The sequence below is a fragment of the Corvus hawaiiensis genome, chromosome Z (assembly GCF_020740725.1).
Source record: "Corvus hawaiiensis isolate bCorHaw1 chromosome Z, bCorHaw1.pri.cur, whole genome shotgun sequence".
In the NCBI taxonomy this organism is placed as follows: domain Eukaryota; kingdom Metazoa; phylum Chordata; class Aves; order Passeriformes; family Corvidae; genus Corvus; species Corvus hawaiiensis.
This window is the reverse complement of record NC_063255.1, coordinates 55368566-55395939: the sequence shown is the minus strand read 5'-3', so window position 1 is coordinate 55395939 and position 27374 is coordinate 55368566. Positions and strand designations below refer to the sequence as shown.

Sequence of the window (27374 nt, the reverse complement as noted above, 5' to 3'; positions counted from 1 at the left end):
TCCAGACATATTCACTGTTAAAAATCTCTGTGCTAAGCCGGTTATGAGAAATGAAGAAGGTGGCTTCATTTTCAAGGTCCTATTCAGGCACTTTAAGTCATCTAGCACAAATTCCAGTCAAGACAGACATCTGACTATTGGACCAGAATGCACCATTTTTGTTTCCATTTCAGATCTAGATATATTCACTGTGATGTTTTTTCTAAGGCATTTACTATCTTTTTTTTTGTAAAAACCAACGTCATTAGAAAACTCTCATTGTTCATGTTTATGACAAAAACAGAAGTCTCCAGTGATTTATAGGATGTAGGAAATATCAGTTTCCTAGACAGCTAATCATCGATAACTTGGGATTTAGAGTGTATTAGGTAATGGACCTTCACTATTTCAGTAACTTCAGAAGTCTTCTGGTAAGATGAGGGCTGTACTGCCACTACTACAGTTCTCTACTGACAGAGTTGCCCCTGAGAGGATGAGATGATAACTCTTAATCCGTAGCTAACAGGAGCCTAACAACGATGCACAGGCTACTAGCCTCCACAGATATGAAAAATAACAGACATTCACAATTTAATTGCACAACTACTAGAGATCTGTTTCTTTTCATGGGAAAGCTACAGGATTGTCCTGGTTTACGTTGCTTTGAACACAACAGTTTTGGAGATTTCTGACTATTTAAACTGAAATTATTTTCATTGGTCATTCAGAGTTCATTACAGCTAAAGAGCAAAAATATTGCCTAGTGCTCAGGACAACTACAAAGTAATATTATCTTTAAAGATAAAGTTTTTAAGACTACCATTCAAGGATGTTGGACACCCAAACTGCCCAGCCCTTCCACTCAATACTGCTTTAACAATGTGAAAGACACCGACCATAAAACAGAAACAGACATACCACATTAATAAGTAAACTGCATCCATTTCTACTTTCATTCTGCAATAGACAAAGAAAATATCCACCTGACTTCCCACAAAAAGGAAATTTGAAGATTCAACAGTACAATAAAATATCACGTTCTGATTATTTCTTTCACTCACCATTTAAACAGCAGTGTCTTTGCAGCATCCACTTTGTTCAGTTGATATTCTATTATTGCCAAGGCAGTCAGGATATGTGCTTTATCTTCTTCAGACTCAGCAACAGACAAGGCTTTTTCATAGGCTGGTAAAAATTCAAAAACTCAGAATTGAGGGACAAGAAAAAATACAACCTTTGTAAAGCCTTTAGAATAGGATGATATTAGAACAGAGAGACGATTTAGGTTCAGGTTCACTGTATTTTCCCACCTCAAATCATAAGCAGAAGACAAAAAAAAAGTTGACTAAGACCTCGGAAGTAACTATGTTTGGAAACACCAGACTTACTGTTTAGAGCCTGGAAATTGTTTAACATGTAGCACGTAGAAACAGAAATGAAAAGCAGCATCAGGATATTTGGAAAAAGCCTGCAAGAACACCATATAAATACTTCCCTGTGATAGTTCATTTATGAAATCGTACTTCAGATGGGTACATTCACTCCAATTAAATATAAAATTATTTAAAACACTGAGCTTACTGCTCCTTTGTGAGTGCTTACACTTCTACACTGATTATTGCATATACCTTTTCGTGAAGTTGCACGTCTCAGAAACACAGAACATGAAGTACAATTATATAAAGTGCTTTGAACAACACATTAATCTCCTGTTAAAGAATCACAGAATAATTAGGGTTGGAAAGGACCTCTGGAGATCAACCCCTCTTCCACAGCAGGGCCACCTAGAGAAGGTGACACACAACCTTTGCAGGTGGGTTTTGAATATCTCCAGAGGAGAGAAACTCCACAACCTCACAGTGAAACATGTTCCAGAGCCATCCACAATGTAAAGAAGTTCTTCCTCATGTTGAGGTGGAACTTCTTGTGTTTTAGCTGATGTCCATTATGCCTTGTCCTGTTGATGGGCACCACTGCAAAGTGGCTAGCACCATCCTCTTGATACCCACTTTTGAGGAATTTACATTGATGACATCACCTCTCAATCTTCTCTTCTCTAGACTGTAATGGATTCTTCCAGGAAAATAATTTGAGAACAAGGGAGGCTCAGAGGAAAACAGCTTAATGGACAAGAATTAAACACTTGAAGAAATTTATCTTTCCTTACTACATTTCAATGATTCTAGCACCCTACTGAACAGCCTAATGATTTTCACAGAGTTATACAATAGTCTGAGTTGGAAGTGACCCACCAGAATCATGAAGTACAACTACGCAGGACACTCCAAGAATTCACACCATGTGCCTGAGACCATTGTCCAAAAGCTTCTTGAACTGAAGACAGCATTGGTGCTGTGATGACTTCCCTGGGGAGCCTGTTCCAGTACTCAACCACCCTCTGGGTAAAAAAATCTTTTCCTGATACCCAACCTAAACCTCCCCTGACTCATGCCATTTCCTTGAGTCCTGTCAATAGTCACAAGAGTGAAGAGATTGGTACCTGCCCCTTCACTTCCTCGTGGTTGAAGACCATAATGAAGTCTCCTCTCAGTCGCCTCTTCTCCAGACCAAACAAACCAAGTGACCTCAGATGCTCCTTGTAAGGCTTCCCCTCCAGACCCTTCACCATGTTCATTGCCCCCTTCTGGATGCTAACAGCTTAATGTCTTTCTTTATTGCAGTGCCCAAAACTGCACATGGTACTCAAGGTATTAAAACAGTAGTGGCGTTTATACTTATGCATTAGGACTGAAATAGCAAAATAAACTGAATGTCAGCTAAGTTGGTTAGATAAATTTTGTTAAGATTAACCACAAGAGAAGAGTTCCATAATGCTCTGAATTTTACCTTTGATACTTTCTTCTAATAGTCCTTTCTTGAAGTAAGCTAACGCTAGCCCCACAATGCCATCAAACTCAGTTAGGGGTATTGATGTGTAAACTTCAATGGCCTCGTCACACCGCCCAAGAGCACTGTGAAAAAAAAGGCAGTCACTGGTATGAAGGATGCAGCAATAGCTGCTATGATTCAGACTAAATGTCCTTGAAGACCGGTGTCCTCTTTTCCACAGCAGTTTTAAGTAGACACCTAGAAAACAGGAATATTACGACAAGAAAGTGCAGTATTCCCCACCCTTCTCCTGTTACAGTAGTTACTCTCTCCAACTATCTTTTGGAGAAGAATTGATAGGGAAAGTCCTCCTTTCTGCACGACAGTTATATACAAGGACGTTACTTAATGGTCATCACAGTGCAGAGGGAAAAAACAGCAAAGGGAAAAATATGAAAAAAGAAAATCAAGCTGTGCATAGGCACACAATGCACACACAGACAGACTACAGCATTCTTGTTCTAAGACCACTATGGAAAAAATAATACAGGATTGTGTTTATTAGAACCACTTATTAGTTACTAGAGATTTGGTCTTGTCTGAGTTGCACACATGCAGTAACACATACAGCTTTGATGTAAGACTTCAGGAGTCTAAAGAGTTGCTTCTAAAATCTTCCCTGAAGTTAATGAATTATCACTTTGTCACAGGCTAGAAGTTTCAGTGCCATGTACAGAAACTTAAGAATACATGAGGTTTCCCTAGAGAGCTAACAAATATTTAATTAGCAGAGCTTGAGGTACCTCATATCAAAGAGAAATTTGAAAGTCTACATACTTGTGTCCTGCATTCCCTCAGAACCAGAAGGGCATCACAAAGGCGACTTAGAATTGTGAGTAGGACTACAGCAGAAAAACCACACACATGTACACAACACCCCAACCTCACATGCTTCAGGTAGTGAAAGTCAATACAAATTCAAAGGGTAGGTAGAAGGGATTTTGAATAAATCTTGAAGCAACAATTTTATTCAGACTAAGCCTGAGTTATGGCTCAAGGGTAAGATTGTAAAAAAAGAAAAAATAAAAAGCCCCCAGAATTTATTGCAGAGACAATCTGACAGCTACATATATAGACTGCATTAAGGCACATTAGTATCAAGCAAAGAATAAAGGAATCACTGATATATTACATCTGTGAAGACCTACGGCAATTCCTTGCAATATGATTTTTTTTATTATACTACCCATTTCTGGAGCAAATACAAAGTTCAGTCAAGCATGTCTACAGCTAAGAATAATGTTTAGTATATTATCTTTAGAAACCGTCTTTCACCTTAAGCCTCACCATATTTTGTATCACTGCATTCACTACCTCCAAAGCTGAAGTGAGAGGCTCAGAAAATGTCAACAGACACTTACCACAGTGACCTGCCGTAGTTTTGCACTGCTGTGTTGTATTTCTCAGTATCCTCTGAGTTTTTCAGCAGTGAAGCTGCCCTAAAATTAACCACAATGAGGGTGACTTATCATCTGACTGTAACATGCATATTTTGAGAACAGTTCTCAGAGTAAAATGGACAACTGTTTTATGCAGAAGTTGTTCTATGCTAATTAAACATAAACAGAGCCTATTTTACTGTTTTAATGAAGCAACAAACACGTTCACCAAATATTGTTTCATTTACCACCTTCCCCTACTATTCAAATACAAGAGAGAAGAAAAAAAACTTCAAACAAACCCAAAGGCCAACCACCTCCATTAATTAGACTGGGATAGAGAATAAAACTAAAACCAAGCTTGCCTTCTACAATTTAATTTAAATCCCACAGTGAACTTGTTAATGTCCTAGTAAGACATACAAGACTTAGAACATCTTTACTTTTTCAGTTCTATGTTCTGCATTTCCAAATTTGGTATAGAAGCATCCCCACACCCACCCCTACAAAACACTTAGTTAAAACGTACTGTTGAACTGAGAAAGTAAAGTTTATCTGAGGAAAAGAAAAACCCTTTAAGTTTTTCAGCTGGTGCATGGAAAAGAGGTCAAGGAGCTTGTCTAAGCCTTCCAAGGGTGGGCAGTTTACCTCTCATAGGCATAGGTTGCCTGCTGTTTTAGATGCAGATACTCATTCAAAAACCCAAACATTGTGAAAGCAGAAGGATCATCTGGATTTCTTTCTAGAAAATTAGGATTGACAATGTAGGAAAACAACATCAGTAAGCTGTGAAAAAGCATTACAAAAACACTGCTACATGGAAGCTACAGTGTATGCACTAAACCCTTTGCCAAATGCTTCTGTCGGTTGCTCACTAGAATAATTTTGACAGGCTTGAAGACAAATAGAGAAGAGACAAATGACCCAAAACATGACATCAGATTGGCTCAAAAATGTTTAAAATATTATGATGTAACATTAATGCACTCAATATATTTTTTCAGCATGCAGTTGTTTGGTTGGTTTTTTTTTTGTCATGAAATGGGAAAGTATTCATCTTGCATTGACTTCAGTAAAATACTAGTAGAAACTTACGTTTTATTTTTAATACACTCAAACAATTCTGTACAATGTGCTGTAGCGTAACTCTGCTTGAGCAGGGAGGTAAGACCAGATGACCTGGTCCCTTCCAACCTTAGTCATTTTGTCATTTTAGTTAATTGATAAGGCACAAATTTGTCAGCTGTCAACTCATCTCAGACTAGTAACTCTTCTTCCCAGACTAGGAAAGAAGCCTCTCCAGAGTCCCCTTAAGAACAAGGCAGGAAGAAATACAGTCTTACATTCATCTCATTTACAGTGAGATGTATTTTCTAGCACTCAAAAGTCAGCAACAGATTACTCAAATGATTTATTTACAGGAATACTTGCAGACTAATGAAAATCTGCATTTGCTCTATCTACCTTCCAGGCTAGACATATCCAGTGGGGAGGCTGGCTTGGAACCCTGCAAAAAACCAGAGTCCATCACCTGCTGAAGGTTAACAAAACCACATGCTTGAGCATATAGAGTTACACAGCACACAGGAACAAATTCTGCCAAGCATCACACCAAAGAGGCAGAGGATCTGGCATTTATCTTCACTTATGCATAGAGACACATGCAAAGGGAGTCTGAGAGCAAACACTCTAGGATGAGCATGATAAGGCTCTGGTCCCTATTTTCGCTGGTCTTTGGAACAGCTGGAATGAGTAGGCAGACAGAACCCACATCTATTTCATCTTTGTGTGATACTAAAAATTGGACAATGGTCTGCTTGTCCTATTTCAGTAACTGTACAGCTCAAAAGCCTCTCCCCAACTCAGCCAGACCTCCCTTGTCCAGAACTATTACAGGTGTATCTGTTAATTCTGAATGCATGTTAGGTGTGGCAGGTTAGAGAGGCATTTAAATCACCTACCTGTATATTTGCTCAAGACCACTTGGGCTGCTGGTATAGCATTCATTTGAACAATGTTGTACAGATACAGTTCAGTGTTTCTGTTGGCTTTATCCTGCAGCGTTGAACATACCCAGTGGGCATAGCCTTTTGCTCCCTCAGTCTCAAGAAATAAACAGACACCCCCCCAAAATAGGAATCATTAAACCCGCTCAAAATACAGCAAAATAATCACAGATTATAATAATAATTCTATGCTTTAGGACAGAGTTTTGGCTAAAAATCTGCATCAGTGTTAAGCAGAAGAATATACCAAATTGAGTTACTCCACACATACTTTTAACTTTCCCTCTGGGCAAAGCAAACTCTTACATATTCATATAATGTGCTGCACCACTGTAGGGATGACAGGCAAAAAAAAAAAGCTATGAAAGAGTAAGTCCTCCACTGTTTTAGAAATCAGGGTCCTGGCAATATCTTCGCTCTCTCCAGAAATAATTTATGCCTTTGATCTACGTCCAACTCTGTGGAACACGGAGAATGTTTCTTCATGACTTACGGAGCTGATTTCTTGAACCCTTGGGACTAAAGCATTATATAAAATAACTGCCTACTATACAATACCAGCTTAAGTCAGAAACAACAATATGGAAGTCAGACAATCTCACCTGAAACATAATTGTAGCAGTTTCACTATTCAAGACATGCCTATTTTTAAATAAGTAGAGAGACTGGATATACAAAAACTTCAGATAAAATACACCTGTTACACTTACATGCATATTGAGTTCAGTCGTGTGCCTGAAGAGATCCATAGTATCATAGCTGCCTACGGTGTCTGCAATAAGTGCCTAGAGAGAAGCAAGAGCTGCTGTGGTCATGTACTTCAAAAATCGTGACATTGACAAAAACCTTGACACATATTATGTTAGGCATATCTTAAGCACTGAATATGAAGACACTTTCTTCTCATATTCTCCAAGCAAGATTGGTTTTAAAAATAAAATTAACACAAAAGGAACACAAGTAGTTTCCACTGTATCAGTAATTTAAAGTCTTTGGCTGCTACTCTGCATTCTTCAGGACAAAGACTTGTGTGTGTTAGGACAATTTATAACAACATCTGACAGGAGCTGCATTTCAACATGTGATGGTGCTAGTTCTTTCCTAGAGTCCAGTTTTCAATTAGGTAACATTAGCAGGTGAGCAGTGTGGGATTATGAAATTCACCTATAATGATCATAAAAGTGTCTCAGCTATTCACAGATGGCCTAGATATTTGAAGGAGCACATCAGCTCTCAGTGGCAGGGGAGAAAGGGACTTCCCAGAAAATGAGAACATACATTAGAAACTTACTGGGTCTAACAGTGGCATTAGAAAGGGCAATTGAGAAGAGAGTTAGGCAGTGCCATATAATGAAGTAGTGGTATAGCTGAAGCTGAAATAACTATCACATAATAAAGACATAATAAAGACAATTTGTTGACAGTTGTCTATAAAAAGCCTCAGAGCACAGTGATTGTTAATAGTTTGTTAGAGAACTCACAGTATCAGCCACAAAAACATCATACGAGTGTGTCTGATGAACATAGTAGCTTCCATTGTATTACCATATGGAAACAAAGGAAGTAGAAGTTCCCTTTATTTAAACAATTTTTAGGAGCATGAATAAGTTGCCAGTTATTAGGATGAAGTTTAAGTCTGCTCTTCAACAACTGTTTTTTGTGTGCAGTTTTATGATTTTTCGTCCTACCTGTCCAATCCAACACAACAAGTAAGACGGCTCCAGAGACTGGGCTACCTTGAAGGCTTCATGAGCTTGCTGTAGAACCAAAGATAACACTGCTGTTGAACTGCCTGGCACAGTAACAGAGCACGTCTGAGCACACACAGGTACATTAACATGCACTCATATTGGAAGAGATTTAATGGACCGAATTAGGTCACTACTAAAAACATCTTCTGTACCACACAGAACAACGCATCACCCGGAGAAATAAACCAGTTTAAAGAAAATGTAAAAAACCCAGAAGACTTCACAATATCAAAGTTTCCCTCCCTTCTAAAGACACTTCCTTCCCAGCTAAAGAGTTCAGAACCAACCCTTGGAACAATTTAAAAATCTGACTCTTGGAGGATCCAGTTTTCAAAATTTGCTTTTATAATACAAACATATTTTCAAAAGGATGAAACTGATGATCACCCACAAGTCAGCTCCCTGTGGCCTACATATGCTTAAGAGTTCCTCCCTCAATTTGGCACAAGGTGAACAAAGTCTTAGCATTACTAGTCTAAGCAGTAAGCAGCCTGTACTATCAAGTTATTTGTCTTAAAAATAATTCTGACCATCACATTTCCAATCAAACAAAATTCCTGTAAATCCAGCCAGCAAATAGGACAGGATGTACTTCAGCTGCATGAGAGCTCCAGGCTTCACTTAAAATGTACTCTAATTTTTCTCCATAGAAACCCTGAAGACTAGAGTGTTACAGTAAATCATACATCTGCTGATTGAGATGAACTCAAACACTGGAAGTTCAGTCTGTGACGTACAACTAAAAGTTCTTGGCAAAACCTGGCATGCCCTGATTTGACTAACCATTTCTCTGTCCTTCCAGTAAGTTTTCATTCCAGCTAGGTACCTGGAAAGCAACTTTGCAAATTCAGCAGGAGTTCACAATTCACAGTTCAATTAACCTTAGCCCCGCCAGAACAAATTTTTAATTTATCTGCATTCCTCAAGTGCCAATCTAATTTCTTTCAAAGGATATACATTTCTTGAATTAGAAAGGGACATTTGAAAGGGACCTTCCCATCCCCATATACACCCTTAAAAAAAAACTGAAAGGAAAATTACACTTGAGGATGGGAAATAAATTACCTCAATGTTTCCAGTTGCCAGATACAAAACCCCCAAGTTGGTCCAGGCAACAATATTCTAAATAGAACAAATAAAGTTAAAACCAATATATTACTACACTCTTCAGAAATAACAGTGCATCAGGAGAAAAGTCTTAAATGCCCACTTGAAACAGATGGCAGCTGCCTCCAGCACTTACAATTTGCTCAGCTTGAACAGATTTGATGAACGAATGTTGAGCAAGAGCATAATTCCCAATAGCTGGAAGGAGAAAGAAAAAAAAGAGAGTTAGATGTAACTGACTTTCAAAACATTACCCAGGCTGCCTCCTAATTTAGGATATTAGACATCTAGGGCTGTCACTGAAGACTTACCACTACAAGAAGCAACTACACCAAGTGCATTCCAATAAAGATGATTTTTGCTGTCAAGTCTCACAGCTTTTTTGAGACACTGGAAGAAAATCAAATGTGGGTTATTATGATTAGGAGAGCAAAAATTAAGACTTTACATGCTTACTTACTCAGTGATGTAGGTTTTATTGTGTAAGAGCGAGTATGCAAAGAAGCATGAACATAAATTTAAAGAATACACCAGGAAATACAGACAATACCTGCAAAGACTTCTCTAGCAGTTCACTGATCTCATTCATGTCAGTGCCCACTGCTGTGAGGTACTCCGCTTGTCGATAATAATTTATTCCAAGATCACACCATATGCTAGGCAAAGGCATCAGTTTTAAAGCTCTGCCATAACACCTACAGAAACATGAATCACAGAATCACTATTCCAAGTCTCTACACAAAGAGCAGAAAGCTGAAAAAGCGTTCAAAAGAGCGATGAAAAACCTAAACCACGTAAACATGCATAAATACAAACAAAACCAGACAAAAACTGAAAGCAAAAAAAATAACACATCTTCATTCAGACACTTACTGCATCTGAATCAGAATCATTCCGGGCTAAAAGCAATCTGTAGTGCCCACCACTTATGAAGCCACAGGTGTGGTTACGTAGGTGTGCATTAAATCAAAGCTCTGCCAGCTACATTATGCATGCTTTTACTTAAAACAAACATGAGTCATTTTTACAGTTCAGACTTCCCCTAGGAAGTATCTGACTTTACGGATCATGGTTGAGATTCACCAAGCAGTTGCATTTCCTGCCTTACAGATCCAGCTGAAAAAAGCTCAAAGGGAGTCACAGCAGAGTGAATTGATGACATTTTTACAAGAAAGAGGTACACACAGAAAGCTGAAAGACTCCAGTTGTCCTGGGAGAATTAGTTAGCAAATACTGCAACCACTGCATTTAAACAGGTGTGATTTGTGGAATAGCAGGGAGAATGAAGTCATGTGCCTGGAGACAGAAGGGAGAAGAGCAGGCGCTGACAGCACTGTGGCAATACAGGAAACATACCCTGAAATGAGTAGTGTAACCTGGAAGAAGCATGAGACTCTATCTACCCAATATGCAGGTATCAACAGATCAGCATGTCTTTTATTTTCTACAAATTAAATAGTCTAAAATACTTGAGACCCTACAGAGTCTTAAACTGCAGAGAAGCTCTTGATAATAAAAAAAATAATACCTTCCCCCCAGTACGAGAAGATCGTTTTTCTTCAGCATCTGTTTGGTTGCATTTTTACCCAGAAGGGATCCTAGTACTTGAACATTCACTTTGGTTGGCGAAATAACATGCACACTAGTACAGGTATCTCCCAACAGTTTCCAGAGGCAAGATACATCAGGACGGTGCTTTACTGCCCTACAATTACAAAGAAAACACACACAACACTCGTTCAGACACTTCAACATCCTTTTCTGGAAGTGCCACTTTTGAAGAGTGTCACCACCTCACATGCAATTAATCTGTGAGCTGTTTGATTTAATCCAGTTTCTTCCTATTCAACCTATAGGTCTAAAAGATCAAAAATTAAAAAAGAAAGAACAACAAAAACCAACCAACCAAAAAATACCCCAACATGTCAGCTGACTACATGCACTCTTGTACTGTCATATTACAACACGACTCATCTGCAGAAACTTAATGGACTTTCTCCTCTAACAGCAGTTATTGAAAGGTTTGATTTAGGACATTTTGTACGAAATGCAAAACAAAAAGACAGAAGGAAGGAATATTTTATTTTCCTCTTATCTGTTATTTATGGTAGGAATACCCTCCTCTCAAACCCATATATCACAAGGACTACACAAGAGAACTCTGTGTCATTTCACACTTTTGTTATAATGAAATGACTCTGTATCTTTGAAAAGAAAAAAACCAAAACTCTGTAATTGCAATTGATTTAAGCAGCCTATGTATAGAATCTGTTATTGAAACCATTTTAATAAACACATTCTTATTTCTAGAATGGAAGCCCTAGTCCATTTGATTCGGTTTAACTGAAAATTCTCCAACGCTTGAATCTTATTTTTCTGCCTGTCAACCCACAGTCCCATCAGAAATTAAACAGGTGAATATTTAGTACCAACCTTGTAAAATATGCAAGGGCCTGCTCTATGTAATCCACAGCCTTCCTATCCAAATAGTTATCAAGGGCTGATCTTGCCAGCATGAGGTAACACTCACCAAGTCCTGAAAGTAAGAGAAAATACCTCCTATGAAAAGAAATGCTTTTGTAATATGCTTAAAGTCCAGTGGGGAAGGAGGCTGGAAGCCTGGTCAACATTCTGCCTTATGCAGAAGTTGATACCCTGCATATGTTGTAACAAAATCAAAAGATCCACAATGCTCACAACAGAGCCTTTGCTTTTAATCTATCTCGTCAAGTGTGAACTGTAGAATTATTCGGCTATTAAAAATAAACCTAATTAATTATAAAAAATACAGCATTTAAGCTTGGGCTTGTCTTCAAATATTAAGTAAAGCCCCCCGAGAAATCTGCATTAAGTCTTTGACAAATACTTCAACTTCCAGTTTACATGTGTCAAAAATCAATCCTGAAAACCAAAAAGAACAAAGAATGTCAAGAGTAGGCAAAAGGGAAAGTATTCAATGAAGAAAACTTGAAGCCAACATTATTTAATCCTATTTATATAAGAATTTACTTCCAGTGGTGTATTGGGTCTGGCTGAGGTGGAGTTAACTTTCCCCACAGCAACCCTCATAGTGCTGTGCTATGTACTGATAGCTGGAAAGGTGCTGATAACACACCAGTGTTTTGGCTGCTGATGAACAGTGCTTGGAGCAGCATCAAGTCAGTCTTTCCAACATTCCCTGCTTCAGCTGTAGGCTGGGGGAGGTATCAAAATCCTGAGAAGAGACACCGCCAAGACAGCTGACCTAAACTGACCAAAGGGGTATTCCATACCATATCACATCTGTTCAGCCATAAAAGCTGAGAGGAATGTGGAAGAGGTGGGGGGGCACTTGTTATGACATTTGTTTTCTGGAGCAATCACTAGGCAGACTGAAGTCCTACTTCATGAGAAGTGGCTGGATGTCACCTGCTGATAGGAAGTAGAGATTAAATTTTGTTTTCCTTTGCTTCTGTATGGGGCCTTTTCTTTTGCTTTATTAAACTGCATTTATCTTGACCCATGAGTTTCTTCAATCTTATTTTGTCTTCTGTTCACATCCTACTGAGAAGGGAAGTGACAGAGCAGCTTGGTGAGCAGCTTATGATGTCAAGACAAGGTCAACCCACCACAACTGGAAATAATTCCCACTATTAAAAAAGAACTGCATCATATGCCACAATTGCTAACATTTTGGAAATAACAACTGCTTGGTTTGTATATTTGCTGGCACCAGCAGTGATTCTGTCTGGCAGTAAGGCACTGGATATGAGTACCATTCATTTTCAGTATTATTTTGACAGTTCTGAAGCTATCCTCCTCATGCTATTGTAATTCTGCACCTATACCAAAATAGTGTTTTGCAGGAATCTTTATCTTGGCCCCCCCAGAAATCCCAAGATCATGAGCTTATCAGATTTCAAGATGCTCTTAATCAAAAAACACAATTGATTTTATTCCCCAAAATTACTCATTAAAAGATATGCTAGAACACAGGCAGAATAAACATTTAGTAGCACAAAACCAAAACACATTGAAAAGATGCACTGAAGTAACACCAGTTATTCTCTCAACTACTGGAGACTATGCTTCCAATAACTCAACACAGATACTGTTTAAATAGATCAGAACAGTAGAAAAAGAACACTGATGGGACAGCCAAAGAACTTCACAGAGTTTTAAGAACGTCCACAAAAATTAAAGAATCGGACCAAACATCATAAAAAGTCTCTAAGAAACTGAAGGCTGTTTGGAGACGCAAAAGGATTTAGAGCTAACAAACTAGAGATTTGTATGTGAGCAACGACAAAAGAAGACTTGGGAGATGTAAGAAAAGAGTAAGTATAACGGCAGCTATGGGGGGCAATCTTGGTACTGTGGACTTAAGTACTTTGAAAGCATTTTACTCCTAGTAACACTGTCAACTGTTACCTACAGACACTGAGAAAGCCATACGTGTGTGCACACATCTATACAGCACCTTTGCAAACTGCAGTCAGCTATTGCCTTCTTGCTCAACAACCAGTAAAATTGCCTGAATACAATACTCTCCAACTCCACTATGGAGCTTTTGCCATGTCACTTTAGTCTGGAAAACATTCAAATGGAGTTTCACAGAGGAGGCAGAGGTGTCAACCACACTGTAACTTTTTCAGACAAAAAACCCACTTTTGCAATAATAACCCACCATTTCTGAATTAAGTCTTAGCAGAATCAGTCTAGATTCATCCAAAAATCAAAAGGCTTTACATACAATGAAAAAAATAATTAAAAATTCAAACCAATATCAAGTAGCAAACAGCACCTGTTTCAGATGGGTATACGCGGTGAGAATGATGAAGACTAAGTGGCAGGGAGAATGCAAACAGAGCAATTATTCATTTTTTATCAAAATTTTAAATACTCCCTGCATTATGTAACTTCAGAATCACAGTTCCAGCACCAGGAAGAAGTTCCAACTGCCCCACTTCTCTCTGCTCCTACCTGTATCCTGAAGGTCTCTACTCTTGCCACCTGTAACACTTGTGAGAACTCTCAGGATTTACTGCTATTTTTCATTACTTTGAGAAGCTCAGAGGGGTCTGAATCACCAGACTAACACGAGAAGTGAGGAACACATGGTCAGGAGCAGAAGAAAATCAGTATAAGCCCATGTCTTTGAAATGGCAGTCTGACTCCATTGCCTGCTGAGCCAGTGTCTTACTGCTTAGGTGAAACTACAGCACCGTTAGCTGGCTTCCTCTATATATCTTCAATTCTTCTACTCATTCAGCTTGGTAGCCACACAGGATTAATTACCTTTCATACTTACTTGAAAGAGAAATAATCACTCACATTCATCATGATTGAAGAGTTTTCAGATACTTGTGCTACTACAAACTAGCTTTCATGCAAGGGACCACATGGCCCTACATACCTAGAATAAATTCTATCCTTCCATGCAAGAAAACCCCAATACAAGTCTGAAACACTACAGCATGTAAAGAGAGGAAAAGTGAACACTTTCAGACATGTTACCTTTCAGTGCAGGCACATAGTTTTCTGTCTTCTTTAAAATTTGTTGATAGGTAGCTATAGCATTTTCATATTTGCCTAGAATCTGCTCAAGCGCTGCAGCTCTGTAAATGCTGTACACAAGTCCTGGGTTCAGCTCACTTGCTTTCCTGAAGGATTTCAGAGCTGTTGAGTAGCTACCTCTGTTCAAGTAAGCCTCCCCTAGAGACTCCCAGCAGTTAGAATCCTTTGGATCAGCCCTGAGAGCTGCCTGCAAACTGAAGATAAAGATATACATTTATTTAAATGAAGTATGATACAATTTAACATAAATTATTAACATAAATTATTTCCTTTCACTGTATATGCTCAGGACACTAATTCTGCATTATATACTCTTCAGAACACAAACATACAATTACATAGAACTTTTAAAGACAGCATAGTAGTTTTTTCATCTTCCAAGGGCATTATACAGTTTTAGGCATTGTACCTTACCCTGGCTATTCAGCGCTACAGCAGGCTTGTCTGTGCCTGTCACCAGGCTTGTTAGTACAAAACACTGCTATGTTAACAAGAATACATTCTGTGAATTCTAGAACTGAAGAGAGACGCAGCTTGCTCAGACCCATTTCCCATTGTTTAGTACAAGCTATAATCAGCTAACTTATTTTGAAAACTTGCTATGAGCAAAGACCAGTTCATTGGGATTTGTAGAAAAGGATTTAAACCAACCACCAGTTCTCTTACTCAGCCACTGCTTGTGACGGCTGACCAGTTCTCAGGTAATAAAGTCCACGATGAAGCCAGGCCCATTTTGCTGTACCAGGTCTTGCTTTTCCAGTTACTTCATTCAGGATTGACAGAGCAGTGTCCTAACAAAGTACCAAATGCCAAGTTAGTAAACAAGAAACTTTTAAAAAATATTCTTATGACTTTCTATGCCTTCCTCAAAGTAGCAAGGTGGAGAATGAAAAAAAGAAGTAACAAAAGCTAAATAAGGAAAACCCCCTAACTTTCTCTTTATGTTTCCTGCTGAAAAAATCCTTCATCTATATCACACGTGATGACTCCAGTGTTATGCTTGGTTCTCCTACTCTTCTCATTAATCTTCTCTCACCCTTCTCTCCAAATTTAATTTGGAATTGGAACATAAAATTGAAGCAGGTACAACTATAAAAGCTGCTAAGCAATGACAAAACATTTGTTTTCAGATCTTAAATACAGAGGAAACCTGAAGTGATTCCTCAAAGAGGAGGATTAATAGAACAAACCAGCAGTAATCTGACATTCTGAATGTACAATACCATGTCTCCAAGTTCCATGCTTAAGTTTACAGCTGCTGTTCCAGATTCTTCATCCGTCTCATCCAGTTCAAAAGCCTTTTTATAGCAACCACGAGCTCTACTTTTGTCTCCAGCAATGTCTCTGTAGTAGTTACCTAGGTAACAAAAGGCACTTCCCAAGTAGCTGTCAAATTTTGCCGCCTATAAGGAAATACAAACACAACATCAGACAGCATTTTGAAGGATTATACTTACAGACAGGTCCAGTGATAACTGCTTGTTCAGTCTCTGCTTATCATATTTTTTAAGCCTCTTCTGTGATATATCTGAGTTGTCAAACTTTATTTTAAAATTGCACAGATTACCTGAGCTTTAAATAGCTGGAAAATCTGCTACAAATCTCATGACACAAAGCATTTTGTATAAAAAGCACTAAAATAGTTGTGATAGGAGAAAGCAAATCTTTATGACATCTCATAATTTTCACGTTCTACTCTGTTTCAGTCATTATGTTCATAGTCTTACCATATTACACCACAATTAACTCCAGCCTTTTCTAAAGTTTCAGTTCCTTCTTAGATGCACTTGGCAGATTTGCTTAAAGTTAAGAAACCCACAGCCTCCAAGCAGCAGGAAACAGCTTTGTCGATAATAATAAAGATCACATAAAATGGTTTAGAACCAAAAGAACTGTTCCCTTCAACTACATTTGCCACTATACTATGCTGTTACTGAAGTGCAGACAGTAGGCAATGATTTGAGTTGCCAAAACCTAACATAAAGTTACATGGTGAGTTTACAATGCCTGGAGTTTTATTTCGTATACTTCCAAGTTACTAATACAGATGTCAAATTAAATCTTTTTGATTCATGTTATGATCTATGTTCAGAAAAAAAGCCACAGTCACTAAATATAAATTATGGGGCTTTACCAACTCACATCCTTGGACAGACAGTGAAACCCCAACACCATTCTCAACTTTTTTCCTTCTTCATGTTTTTCTAATTTGAATTCTGTCCTCCTCATTTCAAAAGGTCTTCAAAGGCATATGCTGCATATCTATCTAGAGGCCTCCACTTTCCAACCCCCAAGGACAGAAGATGGAGAGGATCATCATTAAGTTTTGCTAATTCAAAGGCCTCCAGAATTAACTGAAAACAAAAGCAGGGAGATTCCAGGCAACCGCACAGTTCCCTGCAATGCCTTTTTGCACAGCAGAACCTAGCTTACAGGCTCTGGAGGCTCACACATTGTAACAAGGAGAATATTCAAATCTCTCATTCCAGCCAGTGTATTTTCCGTATTTGGCTTCTGATGCAAGAAAACACTAATTCCACATCAACAGTTAAAGTAGTCTTTACCTTCAAAAACTGAGTGAGTGCTTTTCCTTTGTCTTTTTTTGTCTCATCACTCATGAACCAGTATGTGAGTCCCAGGTACTGATGATACTCTGCAGTTCCAGCCTTTTTTTCAATAGCACTTAGAAAACTGAACAAAATGAACACAGGTCAGGTCAGACAAATTCTCCAAAGCTGCAAAATACTATATTCTACTCTCCCACCACACTTCCCTGTTAGAGGAAAGAAAAAAAAAGTCTACCTTTTTTCTGCCTGTTCATAGTTCTTTTGGGAATAATGGATGAAACCCTCTAAAGCATGGGCTTCAGCTAGATCAGGGTGGGACAACAGAAGCTCTTGTGAAATCTGCAAAACAATGTCATTTTTCCCTAGTTACTTCCTCAATGAAAACAAGAATTGTGCTTAGCTTACAGGAATGACAAAAAGCACTAACCTTTGAAGCCTGATCCATTAAACCTTTGTTTAGATAAGCCTGGCCCCTGAGAGCTGAAACCACTGGGTCACTGCTTGCATCTACGGTCTAGAAAACCATGTAATAAACACAATTAACTTATTCTGTCCCCACATTAAGAAGTCAAAGGCATCAAAACCAGACAGACTGCATGAAGATATAGACAAGAAAGCATTTAAATGTTTTCTCTATTACCCCTGAGAAGACTCAAAATAATTTTGATGAGGATTAAGCGTAAGACTGTAAAGAGCAAGGACAAAGGTACAGAAGTATGAAGAACAACAAAAAAGAATGAAACTGTGTGACAAAAACAAGGGGAAGCAACTTCCCCTAAAGCTTAACCATTCAACCTTAAGGTAGTACGTTCTTCATGACTAATGACAAGTGGGTGAAGGACATGGGAGGCAGAATTATAACATGAATCAAAATTAAGATGAGTAACAGCATAGAACTAGCAAGAACCCAGCAACAGTGAGCAAGATCGGACAAAGTCAAAAGTGACAGCTTCTAAAATTAGAATTGCAAATTAAAAAGAGCTGCAGCAAAGCCTGAAAAAGCAGGGATGGAAGAAATGTTTGAATAACACAACAGCTAGTAGGAATGGTCTAAACCACAAAGCTGAAAGGAGGCCAGAGTAGAAATACTCAGCTTAAGTACAGAAAGATAAGAGCACTTTTTAATATTTTAAAAACCCCAGACCTTTTTGCCAATAAAAATACCTGCTCAAGTGCTTTAATGGCTTCTTCTGCAGCATCAGCATCAGCTATTTTAATCAAAGTCTCTGCTTTCAACTGAAGGGCAAGGTTCTTCCACCGAAGATTAGGACCCTCAGGAGTTCCAAGAGCCTCAAGAGCTGTTGACAAGAAGAACCTTTCACCAAGTTAAATGAGAAAAGAAGAAGTACAGAGAGCAGCACTCTTCCAAATATTTCTAAAATCTTTCCTTTTCTGTCTAATAGAACACCATTCAGACTGCTCTCACCCATATATAAGAAATTGTCCTGTAAAATTCCTACTCATTCAAGTTTAAAAATTAAGTCAATTCTAGGAGGTCGTCTCAGATGCTGAGATGGATGGATACTGATTGCTTTCTACCTGCTGGCCTTACAAACAGAGTGTCACCATTTTTTCCACAGGTCATTGTTTCTTTAGAACTCCATTCAACAAACAAGTTGTTTTGCACTTCAGTGTTCAAATAAAAGAATATTACTGCAACCAGGGATTTACCTTCGTGCCTGTACTTTGTACCTTTTAACGCAGTTCTGATTACTTTTCCAATACAGAGAATAATCTCTGGGATCTTCAGTCCTAGAGATTGAAGGCCTCTCTGTTGAGTATCACCATTCTCCAAAGGGAAGAACTTCCTGCATAACTCAATTAATTTTATTTCTTTATTTTAATGTTGGACAAACTTTTGTCTGATTTGATACAGCCACTTACACAGGACAAGTAAAAAGCAATGTTTCCCCAAAATTCTCTCCAACTTTCCACATATGCTTTGGACTTAAGAAAAATTTCTGCATCAAAAGCATCTTTTAGCAAGGAACAACACCTTAACTTACCCTTTGCATTGAAAAACAAAACTTGTTTTGTTTGCTCTGAGCTTGCCATTTTAGCTGTATTTGGCACTAGCCAGACCCCACATAGGAAAACAAAACACTTGATCTTCATTTGTATTCCACACCATTTGTATCTTCACAGAGTTAAAATTATCTCTTCCCCAGGCTGGAAAAGGACTTGTCAGGCTATTTACTTGTTCTCACATGCTGCATTTTTTTTATACAGTTGATCAACCTTATTTCTAGTCTATTAACTTCTACTCTTATTTTCTTTTTGAGATGGGGTGCATAGGTACCAAAACTACACACAGATTTTATTATGCTGCTGAAGTTCTTAAAGCTACTATTTGTGGATGGTATGTTTCACTAACCATGCCCTTTTCTGAAATTGCTAATATTTGACATGCCTGTAAAGCAGAGCAGAGGAAAGTCCTATTTTTTCATACAGATCAGGGACTTTCTGCACTCTACTTCAACGAGAGTGTAGGACAGCTTTGTAAGAACACTTCTTCCCACAACTATCATTCTGCATTGAAAATAATACGTAAAATTCTACAGCTTTAACACTTAGTTATGCACTCTGGTAATCACCTCGAAGTTTTGCAGTCTGCTTTGCATAGCAGCAAATTGTAACCTTATTACTCAGCATTCATAAACAGCACAGGTATTAGGGAAAATGCATGGGACACCTCCTTCCAGCCTGAAAACAGATGTAATTACTATACCCTGCTCTACTTTTTAACTTACTTAAAAAAACTCAACACTCAATGTTACAACTTTAAATAGCCTTGGGTTAAGAAGCAGTTTCCTTAACAGTATGTAAGGGATTTTACAGATTACCACCTGGAAATCTCCCTTATCCAAGTGCTCCTAAGTTCCTTGAAGGAGTTCTAAATATGCAACTTTTAAAAGGCCATGCTGTCTACCCCCAAAATATCTTTCTACACAAATTCTTTAGCTCTGTTGTTTCAGTTTTAACCAATTCGACCACTAAATATACCAGACCTGTCAGTGGTTTCCCTGAACTTTCCTAGAACCTTTTTTAAAACTTAGAGCCATGCTATCTACTTCCAAGCCTTCAGGTGGCAAGACAGGTTCAGCACGCAATTATGTAACCCCTTAAAACTTCAGCATTTTTATCTTTATCTTCCTCAGTGAATTCCTAAGTTGGTATCTCATAGTTCCTTAATGCTATGTTTCCTTGTCTTGTTTTACAGACACTGCTATTAACACTCATCACAGACAAGTCATTAGATCAATCTACTGAAAAGAAGGGTCATGGTACAAAGTTACCCTGAGCTCTTCCACACTGAACACAGATAGGAAAAGAATTACCCCATTTTCATTCTTTCTGCAATAAATTTCTTTTTTACCTACTTTGTTCAGTTTTCATTTTTCCTCCACCCAAATTTATAGGTATTTTGAACTTCTCTTGCCAGCAAGTACTTTTCCCTTGATTTCCCATGACTGTTTAGCCAGGTCTGTATACTTTTACGTCTTCAAGTCTTTCTTGAGAAAATTTTCACTGAACTTGTCCCTGCCACAAAAAAAGTCCACTTTAGCTTCCCCTTCACTTTTAACGACCAGAGAGTGGTTCTGTTCAGTTGAGATATGCATCACTAGATCACAATAATTGCCCTCACTGCCAGCTAGCACAGATCAAGTTTTACACTTAGTGAGTTTTCTTCAGATGCGGCTGTACTACACATAACCTCTGCATTTTACATTAACTTGATTAAAAATTTGTCTTACAGGTTGAAACATGATATCTACCAGACTAAATATTTGTGACACCTACCCTTGTGGTTTCAGGCAATCTGTTGCTTGCCAGGATTGGTGAACCACCAGCAGAAGCAGCACATCAGAACATGTAAACCTTCTAAATATTAACCATCAGACAGCTTTCTGGATCCACTTAGCCAAGTATTTTCTCTGTTCCTGAGACTAAGCAGCATAAGGTGCTTTTCAGCTATCATAAAGAGAGGTAGCACAAGCTTGAGACTGCAAAAAGCAAGGGACTGTGACTACTGCTAACTCAGACCTACCACACAAAGGCCACATTGGCTGGACTACATAAAGCGGTGTACCTCTGCAGTTGCTCTTCCAATTAGCAGGCAGTTACCTTGATTGCAGGACAGGACAGCATTCCTGTGTTCGTGAATCTTCATCTGTGCCTCTGCTAAATAATGCCATGCTGCTGGACACTGGTTAGTCTTCTGCAAACCTAGTAAGAGTTTAAAAAAGACACTTTAAAAAGTTGCTTAGGCTTGCAGACACTGCAGCTGGTAGATACTGTATTTCCATATAATGCCATCAAAAACATATTATCAATCAGACAGTAAGAGTTCCAGTTAATTTTTTCTGAGCCTTATTTTAGACTGTTTTAGACATAGAGGTCTCCACGCAACAAGGCAAAAACTAGAAAGCATGTAAGTTTCAGTTAGGCTTAATTTTGCATATAACATTACATACACTGAAACTTTCTGATGAACCCGCCCTAATTAAAGACTCACCAATAAAACTGAATTTCTGCCTTCTGATATGTAACTACTAAGTAATGCCTGGAAGTCTCAATGTCTAAAATGCAAACACGTATCTCATTGCAAAAGACACTATTCCCAAACCTATATATTTACACATTATACCAAGACCCTTGTCTTCGCATTCTCTCTGCAGTGAGCAAAGTCTACGTGTTAAAATAAAAATAGAAAAGCAACTTAATATTATCTAAGATAAAGTATTATCTTTGGTCAAAACCAGGATGTATGTTTTGTCAAAACATACAATGGCCATTTAAGCCAGAAGAATTTGTTTTCCAAGGAACACTTTTTCTTCTTCATGAGCTCTCAGGCACATGAAACTTTTATTTCATATTTTAGGCAAGTTGTTGTTCCACTGTAAACTACTGTAGAATATTCTGAAATTCCATTTCAGAAACAATTTTATTCTAAACCTAGGAGAATGGATGCAGGGTATCACAGCATAGTCTGACTGACTCATGAACGCTTATATCCCAGTTATTTACCCAATTTTCACTGTAAGCTGCCACAGCAGCACAGTTAGAGTGGGCAGTCCTGCTTTCCCACTAGTATACTGATGAGTACTTTGCAAAGAGTTTTACCATTTCAATACAAGCAAGTTAATTTACAGATGAGTAAGCCAACTCCTCAGCAAATATCGTTACTGTAAAACAACAACAAAACAAGGAAGAAATTCTTACAATATTTTTCTCTAGATACTCAATGTAAGTCTTTACCTAGTGTAAGTGTTAAAGAAATTTTAAAATTAAATAACTTCAGAGAAAAGTCATCTTTGTTCAGAGAAATGCAGTAATGCAACTTCTACTAGAGAAGTTGCATTACATTTTACTTCATAAATTCCACATTCCTTCATTTATGGCTATTGCTCCATATAGTGTTTCCTACAGTTATTTCCCCAATAACAGCAGGATTAAAAATAGTTTACCTTAAAACACTACAGAGCTGACTCTAGTACAAATGAAAGGCTTCAGAGATGTTATACTTAAAGCTGTACTTAAAATATTTCAACACAGTCAAAGTGTTCAGCATTCTTTTAAATTCTAGCTGGTCTTAGAATTGGCAAACTACTATGCAAGTATAAGATTCCCTAACTATTCAACATGAACTAAAGCTGGTGTTGGACTTACAGACTACTTACACCTCATATTACACATTTACCTTCAGTAAGACTCTTCACAGCCTCCTTGTATTTCTTTTCTTTGAGGCATTTTATACCAAAACCAATGATGCCTGGACCACTGCTCGCATCCATCTCCAAAAGCCTAGAGAAACAGTGCAGGGCCTTTTCCGACAAAGTACCTGGTTTCAGAAAAAAGACACATTTTACAGAGTTTTAGATTAAAAAAAGCAATTGCAACATCTCACTTTATCTGTGTAAATGATCATTATCCTTTGAGTACAAGATTTTCCAAAGGCACTACTTACCTATCATCCTCTATCATATAAAAAAAACAAAACCCAAGAAGTAATCTAAATACTCAGCACTGTGAAACAAAATAAATGGACATGCTGAAACCTGAATAACCACTTTTGCTAAATTACTACAGGTATACTTCCTTTATTAATAAATATTCTTTCACATGCTTTTCATGTAAGTCCAGCTGAATGCCCACATGTCAAAATCTGCCACAAATAAATCAAAATAATTTCCCTCCAGAACAGATGTTGTGTACCTACCAATTTGATGTGATGAGCTTGCTGAAACTACCTTGCTGTGAAACCATATAATTTAATATTTCAGCTTAAACTGATGCCACTAACTTTTGACACTTGTGTTTAGCTGCAACTGTAGACTTGGCAATGCTTACAGGAACTTTGTGACTTGTTGCAAAAACCTTCAAACTATTATTTTCTTAAAGAAATTATTGAATCATATGGCGTAACAGTTGCTTTGATCTGCATTTGGTAAAGGTGACTTAACAATGCATCTGAGTTAACAAACTTATGTGAAGTGCAGGACATGAAGGATTAAAACGTATGACTCAGATGTAAACAAACAGCCTTACTAAAGCATAAGCAGCATCCTTCCCACTCCAAAAGCTTGTAGGATGGCGAGATGTTGTCAGAGCACTGGTACACAAGAACTGTGCCAACCTTTTCCTTTGAAAATTAGTTTCTGCCTGTTTCTTCAAAATGTAAAGCATTTTCAAATGCTTTACAAATTTAGAGTCTGGGCCTCATTTGTCTTCATACTTTCAAATCAAAGTGAAAAATTCTCACTTGCTTTATTTTGCTACATTATTCCATTTCTCCAAAACAGGAAAAGGCCTTTTTCTCTTAAGTTGAAAATTATTTCTGGAGGTTTTTTTTCTGATGTTGTTTCCTTGCCTTAAAAATAAATAAATCAACTTCTGATGCCTTAAACAATAAAATGAAAAGCCAAAATCCAATAATTACCTTTGAAAATGATGCGAATATGTCCAACACTATTGCAATGTTGTTTCATAAATGACTCAAAATAGTAATGCATAGTTTTCAGATCCCTGCACTTCTGAACACACACCTTTTGGTTTTTTCTACTCAGAACAGGCAGCTAAAAAGATCTGTTTATTCCCTACTCACAAGGCACACTTTCTAACAAAGTTTCACAAATGTTTATCTGGGTTCTTTTTTGTGCAGAAAGAGAATCTGTGTGAAGAATAACCTAAGTGTAGTCCATCCTCAGACTTAGAGCACTCGCTAACACTCTTCCATTTCTTCTTAAAAGGTCAAGAAGCTAATCTCCATTTATCTGGAGAGGCTGCTTTCAAGTAAGGGATTCTTTCTTTGAGACTTCAAAGAGTTGGACTTGACTCACAGGAGTTAAGAGTGGAGAGCAGTTAGAGTCACTATTCAGTTACAGGGCTAGGATCAGACCAAACACTTTATTTCCAGAAAGATAACATAGAAGTAAAGAGTGTATTTGTACTGGGTTGTGAAGGGTAAAAACTTGTAAACAGATTGTCACAAAACCAACTACAAAAGATAAAATTTAAGCCCCAGAAATGCCCAAATCCATCCTACTCACCTGAATGAATAAAGTGCAAGCAAAGTACTTCCAAAGGATAACTCATGGTAGGGTACAAAGCCATCATATCATGACAGGCCTTTTCCAACCTAGCTACTTCATGAGGAAACTTGAAAGGAAAAAAAGTAAACAGTTAGTTGTGTGAATTCTCAGACATGAAATAATATATCTATTTTCTTACTAAGACACCTTAACATAACCTTACTTTTGACAAGCACTGTATGAAGTCTTTGTAAAGATTTTGGTGGTCTTCACCAGGAACCACGTCAGCAGAGTTCAGCGCATGTTCAAATGCGGTCAAAAGCTGAAATAAGAAAAAATTAGGAGTGAGAAAAAAGAAAATTAGGGAAATGTTACCTTCATACAATAGAATATTTCAGTTGGAAGGAACATACAACAATTACCTAGTCCACACACCTCAGCAGTTCAGATCTGACCAAAAGCTAAAGCATGTTATTAAGAGCATTGACCAAATGCCTCTTGAACACTGATAGATTTCAGGCATCAACTGACTTTCTAGGAAGGCCACTTCAATGTCTGACCACTCTTTTGGTAAAGAAATGCTGACACGTGTCAAGTCCTGTGAACCATTCCCACAAATTCTATCACTAGATGCCAGAAAGAATAGCTTAGTGCCTCCCTCTCCACTTCCCCTCCTCAGGAAGCTGCAGACAGTAGAGGTCACTCCTCACTCTTCTTCAAACCAGGCAAATCCAAAGAGGACATGCTTTCCAGCCCTCCCATATTAAAGTGGATAGTTACATGTTATTACCTTGGTCCTAGTCATTAAGTTTACACTAGTGCTATGAACAGAGAAAGTCATGAAGCAAGTTCCTTATCATGAAGCAGCACTCAGCCTCTAAAGCATGTAAATTTTCTAGTACAAAATGAAGCAATAATATGCTACCATGTAACATAAGATGGTAAAAAGAAGGTAAAATTTGTAAGAACATACATTCTTCCTCAAACCTAATCCCAGTTCAAAGAAGTAAATTAGGTTACTATCCTACAGGATTTAGCTGTCAGCCCTTCTCTCTGCTCTAGTCTAGAAATCTAATCTTTTTTTTCTTGACTCTTTATATATTGGAGAACAAAGACACCAGAGTGCAGGCTTACAAACAAGCATGCTAAACAAAAAGTTGTACACAGCTTGTCACAAGAGAAATACTGAAGTGTGTTGCCTTCAGGCCCACATCCTTCCTGGTTCAGGTGCTTTACTCAAGACCACAGTAAACTCTACGTTTGCATGTGAAACCTATTCCTGATGTTTATGCCCTTTTTTTCTCTATTTTCAAGTTATTTTTTCTTTCCAAAAAAGAAAGCAGTGCTGCCTGCAGTACCTCTTTTCTATAACAGCTTGTAAGTTAAGGTCTTTGCCTTCTCAAAAGCAGAGATCCAGATCAAATTTTTTGCCATCTGAAATTACTTCAATTTGTATTTTCTCCTTTCTGAAACACTGCTACAAGCAGACTGGAGATGAGAAATTTCCACCTTCCATGTTGAAGGTGAGGTTCAGCTTGCAAGAACAGATCAATCAGATAAAACAAAATTAACTTTGTCCACAGAGAACACAGGATGAGTATAATTCATGATCATTCTGTTTGTTTCAATCAGCTTTGACACTTTCCTAAGAAGTGAGAGCTTAACATCTCGAGAAGAAAAGAAAATTTGAACCAAAACATTTCTATCTAGGATAAAGAATAGGTACAACGAAATGGAAAAACCTCACAAAGCCACCTCTTTTAACCTGGATGACAGCAAAGGGAAATTTGCTGTTTTGAAGAATGTCTGTACTGCTTTTGTGTGGCAAGGTTTTGCTAGCAGGAGGCTATGGCAGCTGGTGTGGGGTCAGTAGCTCTGACCAAGGAAGCTGTGACCGGTCCAGAGAGATGGTCCCAAAAGAGATCGTCTTCCCAGGGCCCAGTGTCTTCCCTCAGCTGCTAGCCAGGAGGGCCCGTGCAGAAGCTGTCAGCTCTTTAGTGATTATCAGCTTGTGATTTCAGCTCAGCTCTGCAGGGCAGCCTCCAGGCCAGACCAGGGAGAGAGACGAGAGGCCCGTGTAGCTGTTCCGCACGAGACAGCTTTATTAGTCTGGCAAAGGGGAGGCCAGGGACAGGCTCTCTCTGCCCTTGCAGGAGCAGGGGTCTAGCTTTATAGGGATACTGGGGGTGGGCGTCAGAGAGTAAGGGCCAATGGGTTACAAAGGATCTGCATAGGGTCTCCCAGAGGATTCTGGGTTTGTCGTCTTCTCGTCGTAACTGAAGAGTAGCTCCCTTTCCAGGGGAGTTCTGCTGGGAGGTTTAGGCACTCTCCTTATCTCAGCAGATGTCCCTCCAGGGCGGGGGCTGGGCATACCCCACAGGAGGCTAAGTGAGGTGGCTTCTATGAGAAGCTGCTAGAAACTTCCCCCATGTCCCACAGAGTCAATCCCAGCTGGCTTCAAGACAGACACACTGTTGGCTGAGGTCGAGAGCAGCGGCAATGGTGGTAGTGCCTCTGGCATAACAGATTTAAGAAGGAGAAGAAATCGGTGCAACAGCAATTACAGGCAGAGAGAGGAGTGAGAATATGTGAGAGCAAGAAAAGGACC

At 38.4% G+C, this 27374-nt stretch overlaps 1 protein-coding gene across 4 annotated transcripts in view; it reads right to left on the bottom strand.

The window, feature by feature from the left end:
- Positions 1-27374, bottom strand: part of TTC37 (tetratricopeptide repeat domain 37) — a 47761-nt gene that overhangs the window by 14253 nt on the left and 6134 nt on the right. For all 4 annotated transcript variants that reach the window (XM_048290923.1, XM_048290924.1, XM_048290922.1 and 1 more), the window contains exons 8-31: positions 24990-25088; positions 24785-24893; positions 22936-23076; positions 21360-21461; positions 18399-18532; positions 17662-17748; positions 17470-17573; positions 17232-17358; positions 15891-16070; positions 15334-15458; positions 14608-14861; positions 11545-11647; positions 10640-10816; positions 9662-9806; positions 9423-9501; positions 9248-9309; positions 9070-9126; positions 7942-8010; positions 6964-7038; positions 6209-6350; positions 4896-4989; positions 4230-4307; positions 2827-2951; positions 1041-1164 (exon numbers count right to left, since the gene is read on the bottom strand). In XM_048290923.1, coding sequence (XP_048146880.1) covers positions 1041-1164; positions 2827-2951; positions 4230-4307; positions 4896-4989; positions 6209-6350; positions 6964-7038; positions 7942-8010; positions 9070-9126; positions 9248-9309; positions 9423-9501; positions 9662-9806; positions 10640-10816; positions 11545-11647; positions 14608-14861; positions 15334-15458; positions 15891-16070; positions 17232-17358; positions 17470-17573; positions 17662-17748; positions 18399-18532; positions 21360-21461; positions 22936-23076; positions 24785-24893; positions 24990-25088 — 2792 coding nt within the window. The remainder of the gene's footprint in view (positions 1-1040; positions 1165-2826; positions 2952-4229; positions 4308-4895; positions 4990-6208; positions 6351-6963; positions 7039-7941; positions 8011-9069; positions 9127-9247; positions 9310-9422; positions 9502-9661; positions 9807-10639; positions 10817-11544; positions 11648-14607; positions 14862-15333; positions 15459-15890; positions 16071-17231; positions 17359-17469; positions 17574-17661; positions 17749-18398; positions 18533-21359; positions 21462-22935; positions 23077-24784; positions 24894-24989; positions 25089-27374) is intronic.